General features: G+C 44.4%; 2 protein-coding genes across 5 annotated transcripts in view; one reads left to right on the forward strand and one right to left on the reverse strand.

The window, feature by feature from the left end:
• Positions 1-1,315: 1,315 nt before the first annotated feature.
• LOC307231312 (olfactomedin-4-like) lies at positions 1,316-7,770 on the forward strand. Of its 2 annotated transcripts, XM_080001964.1 has the most exons (7): positions 1,316-1,402; positions 1,645-1,770; positions 3,396-3,614; positions 3,713-3,863; positions 3,967-4,194; positions 6,918-7,086; positions 7,194-7,770. In XM_080001964.1, exons 1-7 carry the CDS (start codon positions 1,352-1,354, stop codon positions 7,633-7,635), a joined length of 1,386 nt encoding a protein of 461 aa, XP_079858090.1. In that variant the 5' UTR covers positions 1,316-1,351; the 3' UTR covers positions 7,636-7,770. The 2 variants fall into 2 exon arrangements, with proteins under 2 accessions (XP_079858090.1, XP_079858091.1); XM_080001965.1 differs by lacking the exons at positions 1,316-1,402; positions 1,645-1,770 and adding an exon at positions 1,780-1,838.
• A 3,574-nt stretch (positions 7,771-11,344) lies between these two features.
• Positions 11,345-25,366, reverse strand: part of ndrg4 (NDRG family member 4) — a gene marked incomplete at its 3' end in the record, with an annotated part of 35,444 nt that continues 21,422 nt past the window's right edge. The window contains exons 1-15 of one of the 3 annotated variants that reach the window (XM_080002142.1): positions 23,221-23,396; positions 20,712-20,817; positions 18,391-18,511; positions 18,191-18,253; positions 17,788-17,848; positions 17,508-17,594; positions 17,141-17,197; positions 16,814-16,917; positions 16,655-16,711; positions 16,458-16,509; positions 14,952-14,999; positions 14,592-14,627; positions 14,003-14,054; positions 13,713-13,748; positions 11,345-11,499 (exon numbers count right to left, since the gene is read on the reverse strand). In XM_080002142.1, the coding sequence (XP_079858268.1) occupies positions 11,345-11,499; positions 13,713-13,748; positions 14,003-14,054; positions 14,592-14,627; positions 14,952-14,999; positions 16,458-16,509; positions 16,655-16,711; positions 16,814-16,917; positions 17,141-17,197; positions 17,508-17,594; positions 17,788-17,848; positions 18,191-18,253; positions 18,391-18,511; positions 20,712-20,817; positions 23,221-23,241 (1,056 nt within the window). In that variant the 5' untranslated portion in view covers positions 23,242-23,396. Of the gene's footprint in view, positions 11,500-13,712; positions 13,749-14,002; positions 14,055-14,591; positions 14,628-14,951; positions 15,000-16,457; positions 16,510-16,654; positions 16,712-16,813; positions 16,918-17,140; positions 17,198-17,507; positions 17,595-17,787; positions 17,849-18,190; positions 18,254-18,390; positions 18,512-20,711; positions 20,818-23,220; positions 23,397-25,366 lie in introns of those variants that run through there. The other 2 variants (XM_080002144.1, XM_080002143.1) reach the window with 2 other exon arrangements.

Raw genomic sequence — 25,366 nt, forward strand, 5'->3', positions numbered from 1 at the left:
GCTGTGTGCAATAAGGGTGAATCCTGAAGTCTAAATATTGTTTTAGTTGTTTTCCTCATTTGAATCATTCCACAAGTTGATGTTCCCAAATTTCCCCATGCATTCACCCAGTGTTCATGTGCTCCTTTCCCAATTAGCGTTTATGTTCTTCTCTCACAGTAGAGAGCAAGGTCTTTAGAACATACAATAAATTACAACATATAGTTCTGGATATTTCGTCACGATTTATATTTGAACTCATGGGCATTTTCGAACCAATATGCCTGAAATTGTCCAAGGCCTTGGGACCCCCCTGTGATCTCTGGTGACCTCCTTTTAGGGTCTGGCACCCCAGGTTGGGAATCCTTGTTCTCAAAGACCACTCAAGGCCTTGTTGTGTTCAAGAAAAGGTAGAGATCTGAAAACTGCAATGATTAGGATGCAGAAATAATGCTTACTCTCGTACACACGCACACACACAGACACACACAGACACACACACACACACACACATACACAAACACACACACACACACACACACACACACACACACACACACACACACGGACACACACAAACACAGTTGTCTCAGACCACTAATCCAGACAGACAGTCCTCAAGGTAAAGATTTATAAAAGAGAACTGGTAGCAGTAATGGTTTTATCTGACCACAGTACAACTGGTTCAGGTTTGCCAGCCTTCAAATTGAATAATCGCTTTTCAGTGTTCAAATGATTCAAATTCTAATTTAAATTCTAAGGAAAAGATCCAGGTTTCAAAATACTACTCACTGTGGACCATAGCAATAGAAGCACGAGCAGCATGGTTCGAGTTGGAGGAATAAACATTGACTCAAAATGATAAAAGTCATCTCAAATGACCTCCCTCTATATGTGTGTGTGTCTCTCTCTCTCTCTCTCTGTCTCTCTCTCTCTCCCCCTCCCTCTTGTTATATCTTTCTGTCACTTTCTCCAACATGCCTACACAGGGTGACCACCTAATACAGTTCACTGGGTAATTTTGTTTTTTTCGAAACTGCGAACACCAGAAGAGGTACTTCCCTGGCGTTGCCACAACTTCTTCCAAGGTTTTGCTGATTGTCATTTTTGAAGAATTTTGAACCAAAGCCACACACACACACACACACACACACACACACACACACACACACACACACACACACACACACACACACACACACACACACACAGACACACACACACACACACACACACACACACACACACACACACACACAACCATAGCCCAGTGGGATTGCCAAAAATGTAGCAATTGCTGACTCAGGTAAATCTCTTCACTCTCACTGTGTTGAGCCACTGAGTGTCACTTCGCTCTGCGCTCTGATCCGTCATGATTCGTGTTCTGATTCTGCAGATCTTTGTTGTGCACATCACACACCAGGTAAGAAAAAACACATATAGGGTTGATAATAATATATTAAAATGTAAATTATGGTTTATTATGGTTAATAACAATCAACTATCAAATGGTGATAAAATATACACGTAAAAATGTTATGATATGATATATTCATTCTATTTATAGTTGTAGATTTATTTTTAAATGGGCCGCATTATGCTGTATGTGCTTAAAATTGTATAAGTCAACAACACGTAATTAACAATTGCATTTCTGTTTTGCAGGTTGCCTCTTCACCTGGTGACTGTTTGTGCCAGGTGGAGAGTTCAGATAAATCATTCCCTCATGACAAACTTGACGCTGTGGAGGAGACCGCTCTGAAATGCAACCAGGACGTCACCCCCCAGAAGGTAGCATCATGGTCCTGGACAGCATGTCGCTGGATTAGATTGGATTATAATGGATTCGATTAGACTCTGTGAGGAGACTCATATTTTATTAATTTATATTTTATATATTATTTATTTATTTATTTGTCACTTTATCTATTTATTTGTCTGTTTGTTTGTTTGTTTACATGTAAATGCAAATTTTGTTTTTTTAATCTCCTCTTGAGAGTGACATGCTTATTGATAGTATAGTGTTTTGGTGAGTATTCAAATTTTTGTTTATTGCTACACATCGAAAGGGAATGCTTAGACAAAAAGGATCAAACCTTAATTTTTCCTCGCCTTAAACAAAGGCACAAAAAGTACAAACCCATTTTCTGCTTTGCACTTTGTTTGCAATGCTGTAACACACTTATTGCAAAACCCTACACACTGTTTCTTAAATTAGACACTTTGTTCAAAAATAAGATCTTGTGCAATCATTGGGAAAACACTTCTATTCAAAAATGCAAAAAAATCCTGAAATTGGCAACATCCACACCCACATGAAAACACTTACACGCTAATAGAACACCAATCAGCCAAGCCAGCATTTCTTAATTCGATTAAGGAATCATTTCGGCTCGGCGTTGGAAATCACGTGCCCGCCTGCCTCTTCTGCAAGCAATGGAAGAGGCACGCGGAGACGCTGAGGTGGGGTCAGTCCAGGTTTGGATACGGAACGCAACGCGACATTTTCCCCTTCACCTAGCCAAGGATGACATTGCTCGTGATGTGGATAAGGTGATGTGGCCAGACCCTAACAGAGGGCGGAATCCATAAACCATCCACCCCATCCCTTACGACCTTACAATACTAATTTTTGTTTCAGCTGGAATTTTACTGTAATCATTTTTGTTTCTGAGTTTATGGTAATATATTGCATTGATTAGTGTACTGTAATTGTACTTTTCTTTGTATTTTTTTGTTGTTGTAAAAACCTGCAGCGGCAACAAAATAAGCTGTTTATATTTGTTTGCTGAGGCCTTTCTATTTTTTTTTCTATTTAAATTTGAGTAGATTTACAGTGCTGGAACCATCTTTTTCACAGAAAATTAAACACGTCTACAAAGTACTAAAGACAAAGTTGTTTTATATATAGCTCATAAGTGTGAGTAATTCAAATGGTGCATGTGTGTATCATTTTGTTGCAAAAAGGTCATCTTTAAAAAAGATTGTTAGGTTTTGATTGCAAAGTTTCATTTTGACCTTGAAAGTGAGATGTTTATCTCCAAGTGTCTTATTTAGCTTGTGTGTAGAGTTTTGACACAACAAGTGTGTAAGCAATCGCAATAAACACATCTTGTTTACCTATTTGACTGCACATTGCATCAATGAACATAAAGAAGAATTGAATTGAATTGAACTGTTAATATTCCTCAATGTTGTTGCCCACAAACTGTCGGAAAACGACTTGTTCCGTAGGTTGATATTGCTCTCACTTTCTCTCTCGCTCGCTCTAACTAACTCTCTCATTCTCTGTCTCGGCCAATGATTTGGTTTCTATCCAGATTATTTTTTTTACCTTCGGCCTCACCACAGATGTAGGTGGGGGAAAAAAACAACAACAAAAAAAACCCTCACCACTGTCCTTTTTTTTTACGCAGTCCCAGGAGTTGGGCAATTTGCTGCTGGCGCTGAATCGGCGCATCCCGCAGCTGGCGGACAGCATGTCCGAGCTGGAGAGAGAGGACGACGGGGACCTGTACAGCGCCGTCACGCTGCAGGTCATCGAAAACGAGCTGACGGAGATCCTGCAGCTCATCGACAAGCTCAACAGCTCCTCCCTGGCGTCCCGGCACCTCAGCACTCAAACAGCACAGCAGGTAGATGGTGGGCAACTCCAGCACTAACTAGAGTCGACCCCTCTCTTTCGGGACCTTTCATGTTTGTTTGGACCTTACTCGATGTCTATCTCCCTCAGCTCCGAGGCATAAAGGAGGAGATGCAGCAGCTGGAAGCCTTTGACACCACGCAGACAGTGATGAGACAGAAAACCAACAAACGTCTCAAGAGAGACCTGGATCAGTGCCAGAACACAAACCGCCAGATCCCCCTGCCCATAACTGCACGCTGTACGTCCCAAATCTCTGACCCCACGCTTTCCCCAATGACCCAAGAAACGACACTACAGGAAAAACAGATGATTTGTTCTTCTCTTCTCTCCTGCCATTCTAGCTGCCTGTCCTCACGGTCACTTCCAAAACGTGACCGGGCCGAACGTCTACACGGCAGGAGAGTATCCTGGCTCATACAAGTTCGGGGCCTGGGGCCAGGACCCGAAACCCGACGTAGGGAAGGAGAAATGGTATTGGCTGGTAATGTTGACCTCCAGCAACATCTACGCCAATTATATACGCCGTTACTCCAGCCTCAGCGCTCTTGTTGTCGGCCTGAGTGTTCCAGGTATGGCACCGTTGAAAAAGTATCTTTTTATTTGATGTTATGACTGTACATGCAACACATAACGCTGTAATGTGTAAAGTTGGGCGGGTGTTAGTGGTAGGACAAAGGATCCAGGGACAGAGAAACCGGGCAGGAGATAGATAATTAACTGGCGATAGCAAATTGATGAGGGGGGTTTCCAGATAATCATGGAATATTTACAGGGGAGATAAGATGGATCTATTAAGAATCGGATTGATTTCATTGTGATCATGTAGGTACTGTCGGTAACGTTATGAGAAATTGACAACTGGTTAGATTGAGGGTGATTGAGAAATGAGTGAGAGGCAGATAGAGAAGCTTATGTTGGAAGTTTGACCAAGGAGTTGAATCTTCCATCAGTTCACGTTTTACTTAAAACCAAATACAGAATGCCTTGGAAAGACTCTGCAGTCAATATCTTGGCTGGAAACGATGAATGCTATCATCCAAATGTAGCATATATTTATCATTTTTGGGGTTATGTATAATTGAATGAATGAATATTTGCTTTATTTTCATGTCATGCCACTTTGTGTCCCAGCCGGTATGGGATTATATGACACATCAATAGTCAAACAAAAACAACACCTGGATAGTGCTTGGACCATTTCACCACACGTCTCTCCCAATCGGCCACCCAGCAGCAGCCCCCCGTCCCCAGAGCACATCGCGCATGTATAAAATCGACATCATCCTGTCTTCCACTTTGTGTTGTAACCTTGTGAGGTTTTCAGTGGGTAGATGAAGCCACACCACACCCCGCCAGGCACTCTCACTCCAGAGTAAGAAAACACACCACAACACTGTGGCGGACCAAGGGGTGTGGTCAAGCCGCGGCTGCAGACGGCGGCATGGCTCCCTTTCCCGCGGCGGCAGCACCATGGCAGCTGACGGGGGACAGAGAGGGATCAGCACGGGAAGGCGAGAGAGCGTCCCGCGGCCCCACAGGACCCGGCTGGTAGACACCGGGGCCAGCGGGAGAGGGATCGTGCGGGAAAGGACGCCCGTGGGTCCTGGGGTCGCACGCAGGTCTGATCCTCTGGGTCGGTGGCGGCGGGCCAGCGGTCGGTCGCAGCGTCCTCCCGGGAGCGCACGCTCCTCCCGCTCCTCTTCCAGGTCCGCGAAGCGCTTCCGCAGCCAGCTGATCGGCTCCGGGGCGCCTTTCACTCTGCGCCCTGCCCCTCCCGAGTGCCCGTTCAGGTGCCACATGTGGGAGTGCCTGTCCACAGGTACGGTGGTCAGGGAGGGAGACGGAGTCTTCCTGGCCATGGTTTGCAGGCAGGGCGAGAGTTTTTTTTATCAAAGCGTTGAACAGAAAGGCTTGCTGGCCACATGTATAAATAATAAATAATAATAATAATGATGATGATGATGATGATGATTTCGGGCGCGGGAGGAACGGCGTTCCGCTCTGGCTCCTGTTCGGCTGACAAGCCCGTGCGCCGATCCCCTCTGCAAGACAGACCAACATTAGAGAAAGCTCCCTGGCCCGAGTCGGACCTATTAGCGCTGCGCGGGCGGTCATTCGGCCGTTTCGAGGCAGCTTGGCGGCTGCGGGAAAGGGAGCCATGCTGTCATCTGCAGCCGCGGATTGACCACACCGCTTGGCCCTCCACGAATGCAACACAAGAGAAAACAAGGCACAACAGCAGGCACTTTGAATAGAAAAATACACTCCATACAACCACACATACATAGGCACACACGTACGTACCCATACATATACATACATATTGCACATATATATACATACATGCTGCATATACATATTGCATATGAATATACATAAATGCTGCCTATACTGTACATATTCATACAAACATACAGGCACAGGAAACCAAGCCCCTTTATTTGTACAATGCATTCCTCCAAGCCCTAAAAATGTGGCAAATGAAAATGTTTCATATTGAAAGAGCCGTTTAAATTTTCTTCCAAGAGTCTTCCAACTACACAAATTATTTTTTTTGGTCTACCTTATTAAAGAGACTCCGCCTAATAGTATCATAGAAGGTACAGTACAATACCAAGTGCATTTTGTTTTCAATTACCCTGCGTTCACACAGACTGCGCTGTCTATGCTCCTCAGCAATGCCCACATATCAGCGTGTGTCAATATGAAGGCAAGTACTGTATGCAAGCTCTGATTTGACCACAGAGAGACCGCTATTTCCGAGACAAAACATACAAAACATAGCATACAGTATGTACAGTATGACGCCAATCTGTCCTTTAATTGCTGAGAGATGTCTTTCACTACACTAATCTCTCCTTTTTATTTTCTATGATAGCAGTCTTCAAACCAAACTCTTCAAAAAGATGTCGTGCATATCCTTAGCCCATGCTCAGTTTATCATAATATCCCACTCAAAGACCTGTCTGACAATTCTATTGGTATTCAGCCCTGGTATACTATTCCAGAGGTGCATCATACACATACTCCATCGTACCTCATTAGGCTTCCACCCAGTATCTCCCATTATATCCATGAATGGTACAAACGTATGTACACCCAAGAAATATCGCATGGCTCTGTTGTGGACTGCCTTACTTTTGGGGTACTGCTTAAATCCCCATACCCCTGCTATGTAATCCAACACCGGGCATACACAAGCTTGATATAGTTTGGAGTAGGTCGAAAAAGCCACTATGCCTCCCTCCCTCCCTTATTATTATTATTATCTTTATTATTATTATTATTACAGGAAATGTTCAAATCCACACGTCCAACCCGACCACCAACACCATCCAGGGGCCAAACGTGGTGCTCTATGGAGAGGCGTTGTACTACAACTGTTACAACCACCCCGCCCTCTGCAGGTTCAACCTGACATCCAAGTCTGTCACCTCCACGGAGCTGCCTATAAGTACCAGGTGCAGAGGCTTTCACTTCTTCACTTTGAAATACCATGCTAATGAATGCACATCAGATCCAAAATGTGTGTGTTATCCCCAATAACACACGTGTTCTCTTTCTGCAGGTACAACTCTAAGGGTAACTACTGCACCCTGGATGCGTGTTACCCCTACTCGGACATAGACCTGGCCACGGACGAGAGTGGCATCTGGGTCGTATACACCACGTCCCTAGATTTTGGCAACCTGGTGCTGTCTCAGGTGGAGAAGGGCGAGCAGCCGGCTCTGGGTAGAACCTGGCGCACCTCGCTCTACAAGCAGGCGGCCAGCAACACCTTTGTGGCGTGCGGCGTGCTGTACGCCACCAGGTTCGTCAGCAAGGACACGGAGGAGATCTTCTACTCCTTCGACACCGCCACGGGAGCGGAGAGGTTCGACCTCGGCATACGCTTCAAGAAGATGGAGGACAACATATACTCCCTGAACTACAGCCCGGTGGACCAGATGCTGCATGCGTACATTAACTCCTACATGGTCTCCTACAAGGTGGAGTTTCAGTTGAGTTAAACATCATTTATGTACTCAACTTCCTTTAAGAAAACAAAATTAAATGTAATTTCCGAATTCATTTTTTCAATATCAGAAGGCATTTCCAAAGAGCAATGTTGAGGCATACAGTATAAACATTTGAAATACTAATTCTAACCTACAGTAAATATTGTTAAATATAGGCTGTATTGGTTCATTTAAAAAAATTATCTAAAATAAAAGTATTTTTTGTTTACATTGTCTTTATCTATATAAAGATATATACAGTATATGCATACATGTTTCATGATGTTCATTGCCTTTATGAAATGACGCGCCTGACTGAAAGCGTTTTGACGTAAAGTCTTTATTTATTTTTCATTACATGTTCAGGACATTGGCAGAGACAGCTTACTTGGTATATGTATCTCTATATATAATATATTGAAATTGTACAGGACACATCTGAATGACAACAAAGCAGGTAAGAGTAAGAATTTTTCTACTGTACCTTTGTAAATATAAACAAGCTCATTAAGGGGAAGACTCCCACAATATCAAACGATCCGAGCAAGAACAAAACTAAAAAACAAAAAAAAATAAAGAATAACTTATTGCTCAATTACAAATCAATCATCATGGCAGTAGAAGGAAGAGGAACAATAGTAACACGTATTAACCAATATCGTTACCGGGTTGGTGAGGTCACACCCTACCGTCGCTATAAAAAAAAAAAAAAAAAAGAAACTCTGGGGTAATAGTAACAAAAAATGTCAGAGAGTGGAGGGTTTCACAACACAATGGTGTTATAGGGTGCTCTCTTTTGGCTATCCTGGCCTACGAATACAAAGTATTTACAAGTGCAAGGTGGACTAAGGTCTAGAAATCATCAGTCTTGGAGGGTGACGGGGAGAAGGATGCGGTTTCCCTGACGACGAGGGGTTGTTGAGCTGGGAGCAGCGTTCCCGGTTGGACTACGCATGGGGCAGAAGGACCCGTCAGCCCTTCGACCTCTCCCTCGAACCTCATCATCCACGGAGCCTTTCAGGAGGCCTGGGGGTGAAGACGGGGTGTGGGGCGGTGGGGCGGGGGGCTCTATACGTGGGATTTAGATGAATAATTCTGAAGAAGAGGTCTGCTTTCCCTCCCTCCTTCGGCGGGGAGGGGGTTCTGAGTCGACGGGGCTAACGTTGACAACACTGTACGGCACTTTCAAAAAGGGACTAAATACATTCAGGAGTGCCCTGCCCGTTCAGCTCCCCTCACCCAGGGCAGTATGAGTGCAGGGCGGAGGGACGGAAAACCTAAAAAGTCTCCACGACTCTTCCCAGCCTCGTGAGGAGCGCTGCGCCGGATCACGACAAAACGCCACGTCGAACCAGCCACTCCTTCGGCGTATAACTGCACATTTCGACTATGGGGAAACGCAATTTTGATCCTGTGTAATAACGTGTTGCATGGTACGATTGACAATAAAGTACACTTTGAACTTTGAATATATTCCCTTCATTTTCTTAATTGTTTTAAGGGAACCAACGCCCTTTCCCTCCGTGGTTAACACATCCCAGTGGGACATTAATTCATACATTTATTCACTGAGTCAATACATCTCTCTCTCTCTCTCTCTCTCTCTGTGCAGGAGCCTCTCTCTCGCTTTCTCCATTTTGTTCTCACCCTCCCTCACTCTATCATTTCATACCGTACTCACAGGGTCCCCTAGTGCATGTCGGACAAACACTAGTAACACAGAAAGAAAGTGACTTCAGCTGATAGCCCTTTAGGGTGCGGCTGGGTGTGCCTGTGAGACGCGGGGCACCTTTTGATTTTTTTTGAGGGGGGGCGGGGGGTTGTTTTTTCAAATGGTGGGTGGCAGTTGCCCTACATTCTGAGCTTGGCACCCAAATGGCGCCAAATAAGCCCCGCTCCTTGCAGGCGGCCGCAGACGAGCGCACCCTCAACGAGTTGGAGTATCAAAACCCCAGGAAGGAAAGCACGAGAGGGGAGGCGAGGCATCTAGGAGCGCTGGGAAACAAGGTAAAAAGAGGAAAGGTACCGTGTACAGATACTGTATATTACTAAGCAAATCTGCGGGGACCCCGTGCTTTACCCCCCTACGGCTCACCTTGACCGGATCGTCCAGGATTGCGACAGAAAGCAGCACATAGTGACACTATTCTAAATCCTCTACATCTACTATAGAGATGAGATGCTGGCTACACAACCTACCACACGGTTAAAAACGATCCTATAATGATTCAATCCTCAATGCGTGTGCGGGTCCCCTTGCGTATGTGTGTTTACAAAGTATTTGGTGCTTGTGTGTATCTGCATGTGCGGCAGAAATTGCGTGGGCCTCTGTGTGTGTGTGTGTGTGTGTGTGTGTGTGTGTGTGTGTGTCTGTATGTGAGTGAGTGTGTGTGTGCATGTGTGTGTGTGTGTGTGGGTAACTTTGGTATTTCCCAACGGTTGGGCCTCTCAGGTTCTGCCTCAGACCCCCCTCCCCCACCAGGTCTGGTTTGGGTCAGAGAGTGATTGTCATGTTGGGAGACCGCAAAGAACAGACAACGGACAGAACTACTGGTGCAAACTGATGGCGACGGCGTTGGCGGTAACATGTGTTTCGTTCTATCACTAACTACTTTGGGGGTAAAGTAATGGTGCTAATGACGCTTTGACACTCAAACGGCCTCAACGAGGAGCCTCACGTGTTAAAACGATAATGTGCACGTGCAAATAAACCCTCGAGCCTACGAGCTCATGCAGGGACGCTGCGTACGCTGCGTGTTGGGTGGGATTGTCTCAGACATGGGAGTGTGTGTGTGCGGTGTGGGCTAAACGGGTCTTTCTAACAACACGAGGGATGCTCATCTATGTCCCGGCTGCGAGCTGATGCCTGTTGAAATCCTGGACACGCCCCCCTTGAAACTCCACTGTCGTCCCCTGTCCTTTTACGCAACGACACAGAGAGAGAGATGTACTCGGCCCTTTCCTTTCCATTCCATTTCCATTAGTTTGTTTGTTTGTTTTTCTTGCGCCTTCTTCTTTGCGTGTCCTCACCCAGTTTTTTTTTCCCCCCCATATCTCCCATCAATAACCCGGTTTTTCCTATCACATATTGCTGTGTGGATTGTTGACTGATAAGGTGTAGCTTATAATAGATGGATGTTTGGGCCAAACCAAGGGAGGAAGGGAGGAGAGCAGGCAAAAAGGAGGATACACTGAGTATATGTGACACTTCAAGGAGAAGAAAAAAACCAAACTGTCCTCTACCTCTTTTGGGGGTTCTCGGGGGTTTATTGGATATTTAAGAGGTGCCATTTGGGTTTGTTGTTGTTCTTTCTGTAGTAATACATACTGTATGTTATTTTACAATGGTGGAGGAAAGTCGAGGGTGGACCGGACCAGGATGAGGTAGATGGGAGAGAAAGAGAGGGTCGTCTACATCTTTTCATTTCTTGATCCTTCCTTCTTTTCCTCTGGGCATCCTAACAGATCCGTCTGTCACCCTTCAGTACTGTCTCGCCCCCCCCCCCCCCCCGCAACCACGCAACCCCCTTTCCCTGCAATTCCTTCCCAGACGTTCCCTCTAAACTCCCCATTCCCTTTTTTTCAACCTCTCCCCTCCTCTCACTCCTCCTTTTTTTTTTTACTCTCTGTCCACCCCCCCACCCATCCCCACTGCCCCACCACCTCCTTCCTTCCCTCCTTCCCTCCCTCCCTCCCTCCGCTGTGCTGGGGGTTGTCCCCCTCAGCAGGACACCTCCATGGTGTGGGTCACCTGGCCCACACCATCAGTGCTGTCGGAGTGGGTGCAGGCCCGCGAACGGGAGCCGTCCATGGAGCTGGCGCTGGTCAGCGAGGCCGTGCGGGAGCGGGCCAGGCGGGTCATGCTGGCAGATGGCACTGGAGGAAAGTGAAGGGGAAAAAGAGGAGAGAGAAGTGGGAAGTGAGAGAGAGAGAGAGAGTTAGAATTTAACAATTTGTATTATTAGCGATATTATTGTACACGTGAGGGGAATTTTTTGATTTTAGATTTCTGGTAGCAAGATGCAGAGGAGCACATGCCAATGCGTTGGACTGATGACCATCGCTTCTACAGCAGCCTCGTGGGGCAGCTGATGAGCAGAAAATAAAAGGAAACAGCAGCTGGTCGGCTCAACATTCTTTTGAGTGGAAAGGCAGGTCAATGTTGCTCTGCAAGGCTTGTCGATGTGTCTTCACAGAGACACATTCTAGCACCATTCATCCCGACTGTGTGGGCACCATGCAGTGTTTCTGTGTGTGTTACGTGTGTGGTTCAATGTGCTTCCATCGGATTCAGGAAAAAAAAGCATACAGCCAATTTCCAACTTTCCACATTCAAGCACTCAAATCGTGGCACGAGCGGTCTTAGCTCTTTTGAATCTTTGCGCTTTGAAACTGCAGGATGTAAAGGTGTAACGGAACGCTGTTGACTTTAAAGGGGACACGCTTCCTTTCATCTGAACCCCTGTGACGCCACAGGAACATTAAACCAACATACAACAGAGGTTAAGACAATTACCAGACACAGACACACTGCATTCAGCTCCTCTCTTTGTTTACCACACACACCTCCCTGACCAAGGGCAAATGGCCGGCTCATTGACTGGGCCATTTCACAAGAACATTTACATTCTGCAATCTTGAGTTTCACTCAGGGCAAGATTGGATTTAACTAATGTATGAATCAATGTGTAACCTGTAGAATGTCGTTTCCTAGGTAATTTTGTGAAGAACAATACTATTCTTGACTTTGAGGGATGAGAAATGACAAAATTAGAAATGTGAGATTGAATGTGATTAAGCTGTCCCATTTGCGGAGCTTGAACTCCCCCTAGCGTCCACAGACGGGACCTGGCTAACCTGTTAATAATGTGTGTTATTACTCCGAATTTGTGAATTATAACACGTTTCACCCATTTTCGTTTTGGGAGAGCTCTGCATGGTACACCCGCATCTTGTCCTCACTCCAGCAAGAAAAAATGTAACTCTTCTGCAATCCATCAATTGCGGCAATATGAAATGAATGCTGTGGGCGCTTGGTTACACGATATGGACTTTCTTCTGCTTTGTTCAAGAATTATTATTGTACGGTTTTATTTCTTTATTTCAAGAGTTATTTATGTGTGTGGTTTCCCCTTTTCTTGTTACAATATTTTTTAGACAAACACAAATGAAATACCTGTATCAAATGATTGAATGAGACGGATTGCAAAAATTCCCATTATGGTAGGGAGTCGGAACGCGCCTACGTAGAAAGTGAATGCCTCCCTCAACGACGGACCAATGGGAATCTTCTTGACTAATGGCCATTGAAGGAGGTCACTCCGCCCCCTCGTGAGCGACGAATAAAACAAGCGAGACACCATGGTCTCCCAGTTCTCTTGTCACAGAGGATCCAGTAAGCTCATGGCCATGTGTTGTTGGTTTGGGCATGGCGATTTCTTTATTATTCAGTTCAGAGTGAGTTAAATGTGTCCTTTGTGTGCATTCAAATGCAATCCATCCAATTCAATCTATAGTTAATATTTTCCTATCACTAGAACAACCCCTTCACTTCCCTTGTGTTAAATATTAATTATAGGTCCTCATCATGCAACAGGGGTTTGTGTTGAGTGTCAACATTAAGTACAACATTATAAAACATCCTGTGTACTTTCACAGAACTAAGCTAAGGCTGAATTAGCTAAATTGATTTCACTAGTAAGTCATTTAAAGGCACTATAAATGTCTCAATGTGTGATATTAGCGATAGCTTGGAGCTAGCGCTAACCATCCAGATCATGCAAAGAGCTAAATCAGAAAATGCAATGATGACGAGGAAGGGGAGATAAGGGCAGCATATTTTTCCGTGGTGGCGGAAAAAATGATTTTGTAATAAAATAAAAAAGGGTAAATCTCAATACCTTTGAGGTTTAACATGGCATGGCATGACATGGTAGCAAAAGTAAAATATTGGGGGGTGGGGGGGGGCAGCCAAAACAAATAAATAAGTAATTGTATATAATGTAATGTGGATTTGCATCTAGAATGCAATGTTAACGGAGCGGGGTCAGCCAGTGGCAGGTCAGAGGTGAACAGGAAGCAGGAAGTACCTGGCCCACTCAACCTCCGATCCTTCACATAAGCGACTTGAGAGAACAAGGGGGAGGGAGACACAGTGGGCGGAGAGATTAACAGAGAAGACCCTCTGCACTGCACACATTGTAAATTTCCCCGTTATGGGACGAATAAAGGTTTATCTTATCTTACATTACATAAGGACACAGTGAAACCCTAGTGGAAACATAGTTAACTTTGTAAACAAATTTCCAATCCATTTTTGACCAATAATTTAAAACACAGACATACATATTTTCTTTTGTTTTGGTCTGGGGGAACTTACTGTAGCCCATTCCCTGGAGGAAGTATTTGAAGGCTTCAGTCAATTTTCCAGGCTGTGAAAAAATATATAGGTATAAATGAATGCCTTAACAAATACAAATGATAAATAGTTAGAAGTTTGCAGTGCAATGGCTGTAGGATGCTTTTAGCTGCCTTTACTTTTCAGGTATGGTGACAACTTGTGAAAACACTTTTTGAATATATTATATTATATTATTGTGGCAGTGGGGAGTGGCTTTGTTGCCATCTGCAGGTGGGGAGAGCCAGCACTGGCAACCGGAAGGGGACGCAGCTGCAGAAGATTTAGGTAATTCACATTAGTATTTGAAAGCTGCTGTGTTTTCACCCCACCCTCTCTCTCCTGACAGCAAGGCTGGGCTCCTACTCTAGTCTGCACCCAACGTTAGTGGCAGATACATTTGTCTTTTCAGACAAATGCTTGTTTTGTGTTTGAATATATGCCCAGCTACGGCTAAAGGCAGTGTTCTACCTGCCTCCCGGTCTACCCCGCAAACAACAAGAGACTCTTTACAATTATATTACATTATTCTCACACAAGAGACTGAATGTTATAAGTAAGAATCTGTTACCTGTGTGATCTGGGGCAGTCCACCAGAGTCAGCCATCTGACAAAGTAAAGAAAATAATGAGTCAATAATAGGCCACCCTCCCTAGTGGTACATTATCTTTATCAGTGTGTGAAAAGACCATAACTCTGCTTTTTGGATTTTTTCTTATCAAGTTTTATAATTGAAGCCTATATTTGAATGGAAAAAAAATACATAAATCTTAATTTAAAATTCAATTATTACAATTATTATCATTTTCTTAGGGGATTGCAAATTTCTGTAATTTACTTTGAAAATACCACAAATAGCCTGGATCCATCTTGTTTTCCCTTTTGTTCAAGCAATGATTGACGATCAATGACAAAGGAAAAGGCTAATTACCTTTAGGAAGGTGGTGTTGGTTGGGTCCAGTTTGGAATTGCACTCAACCTGAAAAAGACCACACCATGAAGCTGACAATGTCACTAAGACTAAAGATTTATTTTTAAGAGATATTTTTAATACATGGTAAAGAAAAACAAGAGGGAATTTGTGAAAATTAGTTGGCAGACAATTGGATAAAATGCTTTTGGGGAATTGTGTGTGTGTGTGTGTGTGTGTGTGTTGTCATGGAGCGTGACCTAGATTCCGCAGTATGCTGCAGAGATGAGTCATTCCAGAACTCCAGACAGGCACACAACCGCAGTGTAAAGCATCGTAGACAGATGCTCCCAGAAGCGCGCACACACACACACACACACACACACACACACACACACACACACACACACACACACACACACACACACACACACACACACACACACACACACACACACACACACACACACACACACACACACACACACACACACACACACACACACACACACACACACACACAGCAACAGCGATCCTATCTAAAGCTATGGTTAATCTCCTGCATTCACAGTTTTATCTTTGCTATATAACCATTTCATATTAGACAGAAATGTGACACAATACACAATATGAATACCACTTATCTGCACCTGGAAGCAAAATGATGGGTGTGGCCCACAAGTGTGTTTTTTTTTGTAACACACTTCAAGTGTAGTGTACATTTAGAAGAGTCTCCATCACCCAAAGGCTTTACTGACTGATGCCTGAACCCAAAATATACAATGTTGTGCATTTCATGGGAAATATGAGACTTGCTTAAAATAATCAGCTTTATGGAAAATATAGGCATACCTAAATTCCATTTAAAGCAGAATTTAAAGTGTTAACAAAATGAGAATTGAGGTTATGAAACATACATTTAGGAATTCAGCAATTTGAATATTCAGGACTTCAATTTTGAAAAGATTTGCTACTGTCTGCAAACACAGCCGACACATTTGGGCGGACGGCGCTGGCAGATATTAAATATTCAATCTGATGAATATTGAGTCGACCTCCATCAGTCACATGCCACCGCTGGGAAAACCCCGGGGACCAAGCAAGGCCATCTGGCCCCGCCAGGATGGACACACACGGACACACACGGACACACACACACACACACACACACACACACACACACACACACACACACAAGTAAATAAACAGTGAAACATGTGCAGGCATTCATACACACACACACACACACACACAAGCAATGACATGCATGCTGTCCTCAGGGAACGTGTGTAGGCATGGTCATGTAGAAAGAGAGAGAGAAAGAGAGAGAGAAAGAGAGAGAGAGAGAGAGAGAGAGAGAGAGAGAGAGACATGAACAGACTCCCTCTCTCTTTCTCTCTGACCTGGTTCTGTTTCCCTGAATAAGAGCAAACAAGCTCTGATGGGCGCCATGTGCTAAGTGCATAATACAGAACACAGTAAACACGGGGAAGTGTTGGGACAGACAGACAGGCAGTAAATTCTCACCACTCCTTCTTCAGCGGGGGCATTGTCCCCCACCACCAGCATAACTGGACACCTGGGAGAGCAACAAGCATCACCAGGTCTTGAATAAATGACAAAAAATTCACCCCAAGAATCTTTTTCTCCCTGGAGTATTTTAATATAAATGTCAGGTTTCAAAGGGAAGAGTTAAAAAAAATGTGTGATGGATCCAAACTCACTTCAGGGTCTTGGCGTTGACCACCGTCCCACTGCGGTTCATCTCCAGATCCCTCCGGCTGAAGGGACGGAGAGGGAAAGGGTGTAAGGTAAGAACACCAAGAAAGTGTACATTTTGTTGGAATAGAATATAGAATAGAATAGTGCTTCATTTTCTATACCCATTGTACATGTTCCAGAAGAGCTGCAGGTTGAACTGGTTGACGGTGTTGTTGATCTGTTGCCGGTAGCTCTGCACCAGCTCTGTGTTGTTCATCAGCTCCTCCTGCACACACACACACACACACACACACACACACACACACACACACACACACACACACACACACACACACACACACACACACACACACACACACACACACACACACACACACACACACACACACACACACACACACACACACAATGACGATACAATGTTGTAGGAACTATTCTGGCGACAAATCAAATAGAAAATAGAAATAGAAAATGAAAGCCTAACCTACCTGGCTGAAGAGATGTGGCAGCACAGTGTCCGGCAGTGCACTGGTCAGACCAGACAGCTGTTGGAAAGCAGTGGAAACTCACTGGTCAGGCAAATAATACAATAGATGAATATTACCACATCACTATTGAGACTTTTCTCTATGTCTTCCTAAGAAGGTCAAAACCCTTCATTAAAGATCTGGATAGTCTTTTTTTTTTTTTTTTTTTTTTTTTATTGTGGTGGGTTTCTCTTCTGAGTTTCCCATTTCCCCAGTCTATGAAGTTTTGCTGCTATGCTCCCCAAACACATTATTCTGTGCTTTTCTCCCCCTCAAACGGGTGAGATGACACTGTAAGCCGGTTGAGAAAGATTCCTAGAATACACACCTTGGTGGCAGCCCAGTCAATCCAGCCTTTGCCGTTGGGGTCGATGTTGAGCAGCACCAGACCCTCCACCAGGTCTGGGAAGATCAGCTGAGCGGAGGGGAAGGAATTTCCGAGTTCAATCAAATCAAATATGCTTGGAGAAGTGTTAGAAATCACAACAGCAGAGTAGCCAAACCGTTTGTTAAGATATAACATTGTAAGGATTTGATTGGAAATGACATAGAAACCAAATAGAGTGAAGAATGAGACAAGATATTTGTGTGGAAGCGTTGGGACTTACAGCGAACTTGGCCAGGATGTAGGCTCCGGCTCCGACCCCGATGCCGACGATGCTCTTGAAGCTAGAGGAGCAACATAAACCGAGAGATAGTACATTAGTCCTCTGGCTGATGAGCTTTCAGAACAAAAAGAGGCTCCATGCTGACACAAGATTCAGAGTGTCGGGTTATGAAGCCTGCATTAAAAACAGCTATGGATTCACAGAGCAGCAATTTTAAACCTGTGAACCCCCTAGCGGGCCACACGGGTACTACACGTTCATATATTTTTATAAACATAAAAAAAAAATGTCATGGTATATCGTCGAAATAAATACGCTCCCGGAATGCATCCGTCTCTTGTGGTCGTACGACAAATGAAATTACAAATGAAAAAAAGAAGAGAGGAAAGTGGTGTCCACCCACCCAAAGTGCTGCACCACACTGGGAAGCATCCCAGCCAGCTGGTCCATAGTGGGATACTGGTACCTGTGGGGATATACAAAACAAAGAGCTCAGCCGAGCTCTCAGCATGTTCTGCATACGTTGTGTGAGGCATATACTGTATAGGCGCGTGTGTGTGTGTGTGTGTGTGTGTGTGTGTGTGTGTGTGTACTCTCCCCTACCCCTGTGGCATCTGAGACGCTCCAATCTGCTGCCCTGGGGCGTCCACATGGCAGACCACAAAGTGCTTGGTGATCTCCTGCATGTCCTCATTGTGGAAGAAGCTGTTGAAGCACAACTTGTCTGCAGGAGGGGAGGAGGAAAGAAAGAAAGAAAGAAAGAAAGAAAGAAAGAAAGAAAGAAAGAAAGAAAGAAAGAAAGGGCAAGAGAAAGAAAAGAAAAGAAAACAAATGATAGAATAGAGAAGAAGAGAGAAGAATAGAGATAGAGAGCAGTCACTTAAACGACCTGGGAGGACCTCAAAAGCAGCCATAATGTATAATGCATAATGCATAATGCATTATGCAGCATACAATCTCTTCTAGTAACTCTGAATTAAAATTGACTGAAGAAATATCATATTATTCCTGGCAAAAGTGGCAAAAAAAATGTTTTTTTTTACTATAATAACAAAAACCCCTTTAAAGTCATTCTTAAACCGGGGGGGAACTTGGACTTGAAATCAACAAACCCAGTGGCCAGTAAAGACAGCCGCTCTCTCCCACTGAGTACTGCCGCTCATGAATAAATGCAGAGAACGAGGGATTTGAAAATAATCGCATGTTACATGGATGTCAACTCTCTGTTTGTCCTGCGTGCCCACCGGCGCTGCAGTCGTCCTACTTTCCCACCGCGTGAGTCAGAGCGTTTTCTATATTTTTCCCCCGACGAGTGCGGCGGCAATAACAACAACGAGATGCAGTGCCCCCCCGGCAGAGAACTTAACGCACCCCGTTAATTAAAGGGCCCAAATTAGCGTGACAACTGGGTCGACGAAAAATGGATAGAGAGAGAGAGAGAGAGAGAGAGAGAGAGAGAAGGTGACCGCCTAACCAGAGAACTGAACACACACACACACACACACACACACACACACACACACACACACATAAAAACACCTGGTAAGTGAGGACCCATGTTCTTGGTGCACTTCTACACCAAAGAAATAGTCAATTTGGAGACCGGCCCTCACAAGTATAGGAAAACATACACAAACATGCGCACACACACACATACACACATGTAAACAAATTAGACCCATAGGGATGGAGGGGCCAAGTATACCTCTCTCTCTTCCTGAATTGCCCCTATCCCAACTGCTTGTGTCTGTCTGTTTCTTCCTTTCTTTCTTTCTTTCCTTTCTTATTTCTTTCTCGCCATCTGAGCCCCTCCACCTGCTCTGCGATTCATCCCTCTCGTCTCCTCAGAAAGAGAACAGGACGGATTAACATGTACTGTAGGCCGGCAGTTCTTCCTCGGTTGTTGTTGTTTTTTCCCCTCGCTCCCTTGTTTCGCAATACCCTCCTTTGACCTCTTTCTCTCCGCATCCCCAATCTGTACATCCTGTCTTCTGATAATGCCCTGCCCAAATTTTTTTTTTTTTTTTTTTTTTTGTCTATTTTTCTTTCTTTGTTTTGTTTTAGTTGTTTTTCCCTTGTTCCCCGCTCCCCCTGTAGCTCATTATTGAGATTATATGAATTCCTCACTCTGTGTTTTGGTTGCAGAAAGCAGTCATGTGGTCTGGAGACTCTCCATGAATACTAATAGCGCCTGGCTGCACCTACTGCAGCAAAAGGAAAAGACTACTACCCACACATATTGTATTGTGTTCTATTGTATTCTACTTCATTTTTTTGTCTGTTATAATGTCTTTATTGATAGATACTGTAGATAATTGCAGAGTTATAGCAGCACACATAAAAAATATGTGAAAATATGTGGCAATATTAAAAAATGGCAATAGCTAATAAACCTACAAATTAATAATATGCAATAAACCTTAAAAAATGAAAATAAAAACTGGACTACTTGGCAAAATACAATAAACCTTAAAATTGACCAAAATAAATAAACCTCTGTATCAACAATTCACATTCTGAGCGAAGATACACCCTCCAATGGATGAAACACCTCCCTGTGAAGTGGAAGGACACACACAGCGCTGATGTACAACCCCCCTAAAAATGAGGTCCCGTGACTTGATTTTTCTTTCTTTGAGTTGCCTTTTATTATTTTTTTATTTAAATCCTCGTCCCTAAATCCTGTTTTGATTCCTTGTTTAGTTAAACTAGCTGTTCATTCATGACACTGACAGTAATGTGTGTGTGTGTGCATGAGTCTGGGTGCTAGACAAGTATAAGTAGAGGGAATTTCCGGAGGGTTGAGGCCAATTATCACTTCTGATTAGTGGCAAAACACCTTTCCCAGTCTGGCACTGGCACTTCAGTCAACACACCCACACCTTACATACACACCACATTGTACAAGTATGGAGGTCACTCACGGTTGAGTCCCACATCATGGTAGGTAAGGATGGCCGGCTTGTTCCCTTTGGGTGCGCCACGGATCACCACGTGCAGCATCCCATAAGGGGTCTCGACATCGTGTTCCTGAACACACACACACACACACACACACACACACACACACACACACACACACACACACACACACACACACACACACACACACACACACACACACACACACACACACACACACACACACACACACACACACACACACACACACACACACACACACACACACACTATTATTTTGCAGTCTGTTTTCACCTTATCCCCCAGTGGCTCAACAACTCTCTTTCTATTACAGTTCCCAAAACGCTTTTTAGGATGTGTAATAGCAGTGGTGGTCCTAAGAGAGAGTCAAAATTGACTGTTTCCGCCATTTTAAGGGATTTGAAATCCAACACCAACAGTGATTCCCCTTTGAACGGGGCATAAGAAGCTGCACCCGAACCCTTAAATTCATAAGAAGTATTGAAGCCTAAGACCAGACGTGGGTACGATTTATCCTATTCATAAATGCAATATTGATCGCTAAACTTTGTCTGTGCTAGATTCCTCACTACAAAAAATGTAATTCCAAAACAACAACATGTTTTGGATGGCAATGGTCATGTTTGTCCAACCCTCTCTCTCAATCGCTGTGACCCACATTTTGTCAGCATCCACTGGTTGCAGCCCGCCAGCCCTGTCTCAAAATGGAGGTAGTAGAGAAATGTGTTTGCGTGAATAGCGCAACGTCGCCACACACACACACACACACACACACACACACACACACACACACACACACACACACACACACACACACACACACACACACACACACACACACACACACACACACACACAGCGCTGAATGGTGTTCCAAGGATTAAGCCCCTGGTTTATGCAATAAGCTGCAGAAAAAGGGAAAAATCTCCCCAGTGATCCTTCCCGTCGACCTTCAATATGCTCTCCTTCGAAACTCAAACACCAATCTACAAAGCCGAATATAGATGCCGTCAAAAAAACAAACATATAAACTTTATGCAATTGAAATGTACCTGACATCTATCTGAACGTAAATAGCTATTCTGCTATTCTCCCGCCAGTTTGTTTACTCTCTTCAGCTGTGGCTGGTGTTGAAGCGGATACCAAATACACTGCTATCCATTGTCAACACCGTCAGCCTCTGTCTCCACTCCTCCTCTGCTGCAGAACCTCACAGTGACGCATCGCCTCAACTTAGGTGGAGAAAAAACACCATCATCGCCACCACCGTGGAGCATTTAATACGGAGAGAAAGCAGCGTTTTGTAGGTGCAGCCAAGGATCAGCTTAACCCATCCTTTTGCCCGCCACCAGCACAGATTATCCCCGTCCCAATTATCACAGCTATTCCGACACCCGGTCTTATCCGAAATGAGCATTCTAATTTTAATCGCCCACTGCTCCGTGTGCCTCTGTGGCTCTCTCTCTCTCTCTCTTTCGCGTCTTCATTTTGTTTCGCTGGCGTTCAACATCAATCCTCGATAACCTTGAGACGTCGCACAGCGATCATCCGTGTTGGAAAAAGGGAATTTGTCAATTCTAAAGTAAACAGAGGTCAATGTGCTCATCGCCAACCTGCACGCGGCTGCAGAGGTTGGGGTTTGACTCATTTATTTTCATTTGTGAGTCTAGAACCAGCAGATTTCTGCATATGTATCGTTAACACAGACGAAATGGGCTCTCTTGATTCTCACTTGCATTAAAACCTGTTTTTTTTTTAATTACCACCCACCCACGTAACCTTCTCAAGGTTACAGGATTCATTTGCATTCCCGAATCCTCCCCCCGCACACGCACACACACACACACACACACACACACAGACACAGACACAGACACGGTTGGCCATCAGTGACTGCGCAGGCATGTGCACCAACACTGGTTCCAAAGTGTGTCAGTGGGCCAAAGTCAAAGTAACCCATAATTGTACAAATCAAAACATAACACTGCAGCCACCTCTTTCCTAACAAACAAATATGTCTCCAAATACTTTCCAGTTTTCTGCAATGAAGTAAAATGTATACAAACACAAAAGGTATTTAAGAACAGAATATACAATGATTGATCATGCATATAATTGTAATCATTATCACCATCGTATTATTATTATGACTATCATTATGGTGGTTATTATTAGTATTTTAATCATCACATTTGTTCTATGTTCAAAAGGAAACGCACCAGGCCTGTGAAACAAAGGACAGAGGTAGAAACATTAAAAGATAAAAAAAAAACCTTTTTTGTCGTTCATCATGCAATGGCAAGCGGATTTATTAACACCAAACTAAAACACAATGACTCACTCATTCATATCAGACATTTGAGTCAACATTCGTTATTGATCATTGTCACGGGCGCACGCACGCACACACACACACACACACACACACACACACACACACAAAGGAGAAGACACAAACAACAAAGCCCCTGCCCTCTCCCTGCCACTCACCCCGTCCCAACACTCGGGCATTGTGCCACAGTGTGTGTGTGGGTGTGGGTGTATGGGTGTGTGGGTGTGCTCTGAAGGGAGGAAGCAGGAGAAAGAGGAGGAGGAGGATGCCCCTGGTTCGAGAGGAAGGAGAGATGGACCCCGGACTCCGCTGCAGTGTCCCTGCGCTGTGCTGCTCCGCGTCTCTCCCTCCCGCCCGGCCGTCGGAGCGCCGCTTATATAGCGCCGATCCAAGCGTCCCGCCCACTTTGCGAGAGGAAGGCGCCGATTGGCCCAGAGCTCATCCTGCCCCCGCGCGTGATTGGTCCGGCTGCCCTGTCCCTCATCTTTCTCGCGCCCTCTCCTCGGCACCGGAGCGAGAGGCGTCCGCGCCGCCGCTGCTCGCTCCCCGTCCGCGGAGCGCTCTCGGCGGGGATGGGTTTGTTGTTTTCCTTCTGTTGTTTCGCTCGCTGACCCTGTTCTGTTGCGGAGCAGCTGCTGCCATCATGGCGCCAAATCCGACATGAAGTGACAAAGCGTTTGTAAAGCCGAGCGCGTCGAAAATACCGCAGTAGGCGGAGGAAGAAAAAAAAAAAAAGGAATAGAAATGACCACGTTGACATATCTGATTAGGTTCAAGTTCGAGTTCAAGAAAACGATCTAAGTGCTCACTTTTAAATGTAGTAAAATTATTAGAAGTAAATCTACTTGTCATATCCAGTGCCCTGATATAAAAGAGTGTATAATAATAATAATAATAATAATAAATAAAACAATAATAATGAAAAGACGGCATAAAATGCCACTGTCCTTTGTTTGTGAGGATGAGTGCTCATCCATATCTTTATTATAATTTACAATGATTTATTTTAGGATTTGCTTATATTTTAGGATTTTACAAGGATATACCAATATATATTTATCAAAAACTACAATAACTGTCTAATTGTCTATCTATGTTAGAAAGTAAAAGTAAGCAAAGTAAAAAGCAAAAAGTCTGCTCAAAAAAACTGGTAAAAAGTCCAGATATTTGCTTTGAAATATAGTGGAGAATATAATACTGTATATCATATTTAATACAAAACTTGAAAAATGGACTTAAGTACTTTCCGCTACTGCAAGTTACAAATACCTGGGTCATGTGACCTCTGCATCTACTGTATAAGAATGTGTGATATGATATTCTAGTGATGAGATGAAGGGTTAAGGGTCACGTCTCACCAGTTGACTGCAATGGTGTCACACCAACTGTCCTGCTGACCACAGCGCCCACGCCTACACACACACACACGCACACACACACACACACACACACACAAGCACACACTCCAACATTTTTTGTCCTGCCCTTCCACCCCTTCATCGCTCCCTTTCCCTCCCTCTATCCCCTCTTTTCTCTCTCCCTCTGCCCCCCCTTCGACAAAGAGCTCAGCGTGCTGACTGAATTCCCCACGCCTCCACCCCGCCCCACCCCACTACACCCCAGCCCACCCCACCCCCATCACACTCCCGTCGCCCATGTCCCCATTTCATTTTCGGTCTGTCTTCGTCGCCCGTTTCCTCCAGAGAGATTAACCCTGTCCCTATTGACTCCATGCCATCCATCTTTTTTTTTGGCAGTATGCCTACCTCTGTGTGTGTGTGTGTGTGTGTGTGTGTGTGTGTGTGTGTGTGTGTGTGTGTGTGTTACTCGCCGGGGGGGCCATCTTGTCACTGAGCTTCACACTGAAATCCTCCCTCAGCCGCCGTCTTGATAACTACATGCACCGTCACCACACATTGGCACGTCTCCTGCTGTTGCTCTCTCTCTCCCTCTCTCTTCCACAGCCTCTCTTTGTCTCTAACACTCGCTAACACCTTTTCACTTCTGTATAAAAGAGTAAAAATAACCGTGGTACACTGTTCCATGTGATTGGGAGATGATGAAGTGTTTTAGTAGAGTTTCTTAAGCAGCTTGCAACTTTTGTTGTTATTTTTTGTGCCGACTTAGTTAGTAGACGCATCTGTTGTATACTGTGCTGTATTATCCCAAACACTACCTCACTCTATTCACATTCACATGCCACTTTAATTCACATGCCACTTTAATGCACATATCTGTATATACATAGGCATATTCCTTCTATCTATTCCATTTTATTTCAATTTATTTTTATTGTATTTTATT

This window comes from Zeus faber, assembly GCF_960531495.2.
Source record: "Zeus faber genome assembly, chromosome: 6".
In the NCBI taxonomy this organism is placed as follows: domain Eukaryota; kingdom Metazoa; phylum Chordata; class Actinopteri; order Zeiformes; family Zeidae; genus Zeus; species Zeus faber.

Coding starts and splice junctions, on each gene's coding strand:
- LOC307231312 (XM_080001964.1), top strand. CDS start 1,352: ATGATTCGTGTTCTGATTCTGCAGATCTTTGTTGTGCACATCACACAC. Junction 3,615..3,712: donor GCACTCAAACAGCACAGCAG/GTAGATGGTGGG, acceptor TATCTCCCTCAG/CTCCGAGGCATAAAGGAGGA. Junction 3,864..3,966: donor CCTGCCCATAACTGCACGCT/GTACGTCCCAAA, acceptor CTGCCATTCTAG/CTGCCTGTCCTCACGGTCAC.